A 1,483-nucleotide genomic window follows, 5' to 3' on the forward strand; every position below is an offset into this window, starting at 1 on the left:
GCTTGTACATACTCCATTCAGTGGGAAGTCAATCTATCTATATATATATATATGTACATACTCCATTCGGTGGGAATCTACACACAAATCAAACATACTCGTCGCAAATTCTGCCCAGTGGCCATCGGATGTGCCATGCCCCCGACTATATTCTATATCTCTGCCAAGTAATTGCTTCAGATATGCTACTGTATCCTGCGGGTGTGTTCGTATATGTAGTGAAGAGCAAGGGTGCATGAATAACATACGTATGAGAAAGTATATAGTGTTGTGTACGAGTATTATGAGTACATACGAGTGTCAACTCTGGGCACAAATGTGGTTTATATAGTCACAGACGTCGCAGAGGACGAACAAAGAGCCGAACTGGTTTGAAACAAACTTTGAAACCGAACTGTTTTGAAACAAACTTTAAAACTGAACTGTTATTGATTCCCAAACCCGAAACCCAACTGTTGTCACTCTTCAAACTCCAAGAGCCAGCTGATATAAAACCTTAAACCGTAAAACCTAACTGTTATAAAACCTCAAGCCCTTAAACCCAACCGTTATCTCACCCTAAACCCTCGAATTTGCCTTGTAGTATCGATTAACCCAAATGTTATAAAAACTTAAACCGTAAAACCCAAATAATATAAAACCATAAACTCTAAAACCCAACTTTTTCAACCTTAACCCTAAAACCTAAGCGCACCGCACCTTACCTTGGAGTATTGATTATTCGCGGGACAAGAGAGCATGCCCTGTTCGAAGAAGTAGTCTACCTGTGCCAATGTGAGTACAAACAATTAATACACGCGTACCTACTCCGATAACAAATATAATTAGAATTTTACGGCGGAAACGTAGCACAACCATTTTTAAACTCAATATGGCATCGTAACACAATCATAAGTTTAATCACTCAATCACAAACCAATATTATTCACTGAATCTCATACCTCGGCTTGTGAACAAACCCATCAACGACAGCCACAGATGACAAGGTTTGTTGCTGCACCTCACTCCCAAGAAAAACTCAGTTTTTTTTGCGCTACGTTGTACTATAAACCAGGTTTAGACAGTCCAGATAAAAGCCCATAGCTTTTTTTTTGCGCTACTATGCATTTTAAACCAAGATTAGACAGTACAGTTGGCACACCTTGGCTGATTTGACTGTGGCATTGATGACAGCCTTGAGTGTGGCAAGAGTCCATTGCTCTGTATATCGAATATCCATTTCCGCTTGTGCTTGACGAGGGACCTGCGCACACAGAAGAACGAATTATTATCAGCAAATAGAATTTGAAATAGCTTCATCTACTAGGAATGAAGGGGGTGCACAGAGAAGGGCTATTGATGCCAACTAATGGGATCTACTCGAATACTTCCTTAGACATCCATAAGCGAGATGTGATGACGTTTGTATGTGGTGGCGGCGTAGTATATCTCTCGTTACTGCGATAATAAATACTATATTTCATATTATATATATTTATATATA

At 39.5% G+C, this 1,483-nt stretch overlaps 1 protein-coding gene across 1 annotated transcript; it reads right to left on the bottom strand.

The window, feature by feature from the left end:
- Nucleotides 1-98: 98 nt before the first annotated feature.
- Nucleotides 99-1,246, bottom strand: SARC_16015 (hypothetical protein; the record flags this gene model as incomplete). The annotated part of the gene is made up of 3 exons (XM_014289871.1): nt 1,142-1,246; nt 705-764; nt 99-195 (listed from the first exon to the last, which is right to left on the bottom strand). Coding segments are annotated over exons 1-3 (235 nt in total), but the record flags the coding sequence as incomplete, so codon positions are not given.
- Between the last annotated feature and the right edge of the window lie 237 nt (nt 1,247-1,483).

This window comes from Sphaeroforma arctica, assembly GCF_001186125.1.
Source record: "Sphaeroforma arctica JP610 unplaced genomic scaffold supercont1.7202, whole genome shotgun sequence".
Taxonomy (NCBI): domain Eukaryota; class Ichthyosporea; order Ichthyophonida; genus Sphaeroforma; species Sphaeroforma arctica.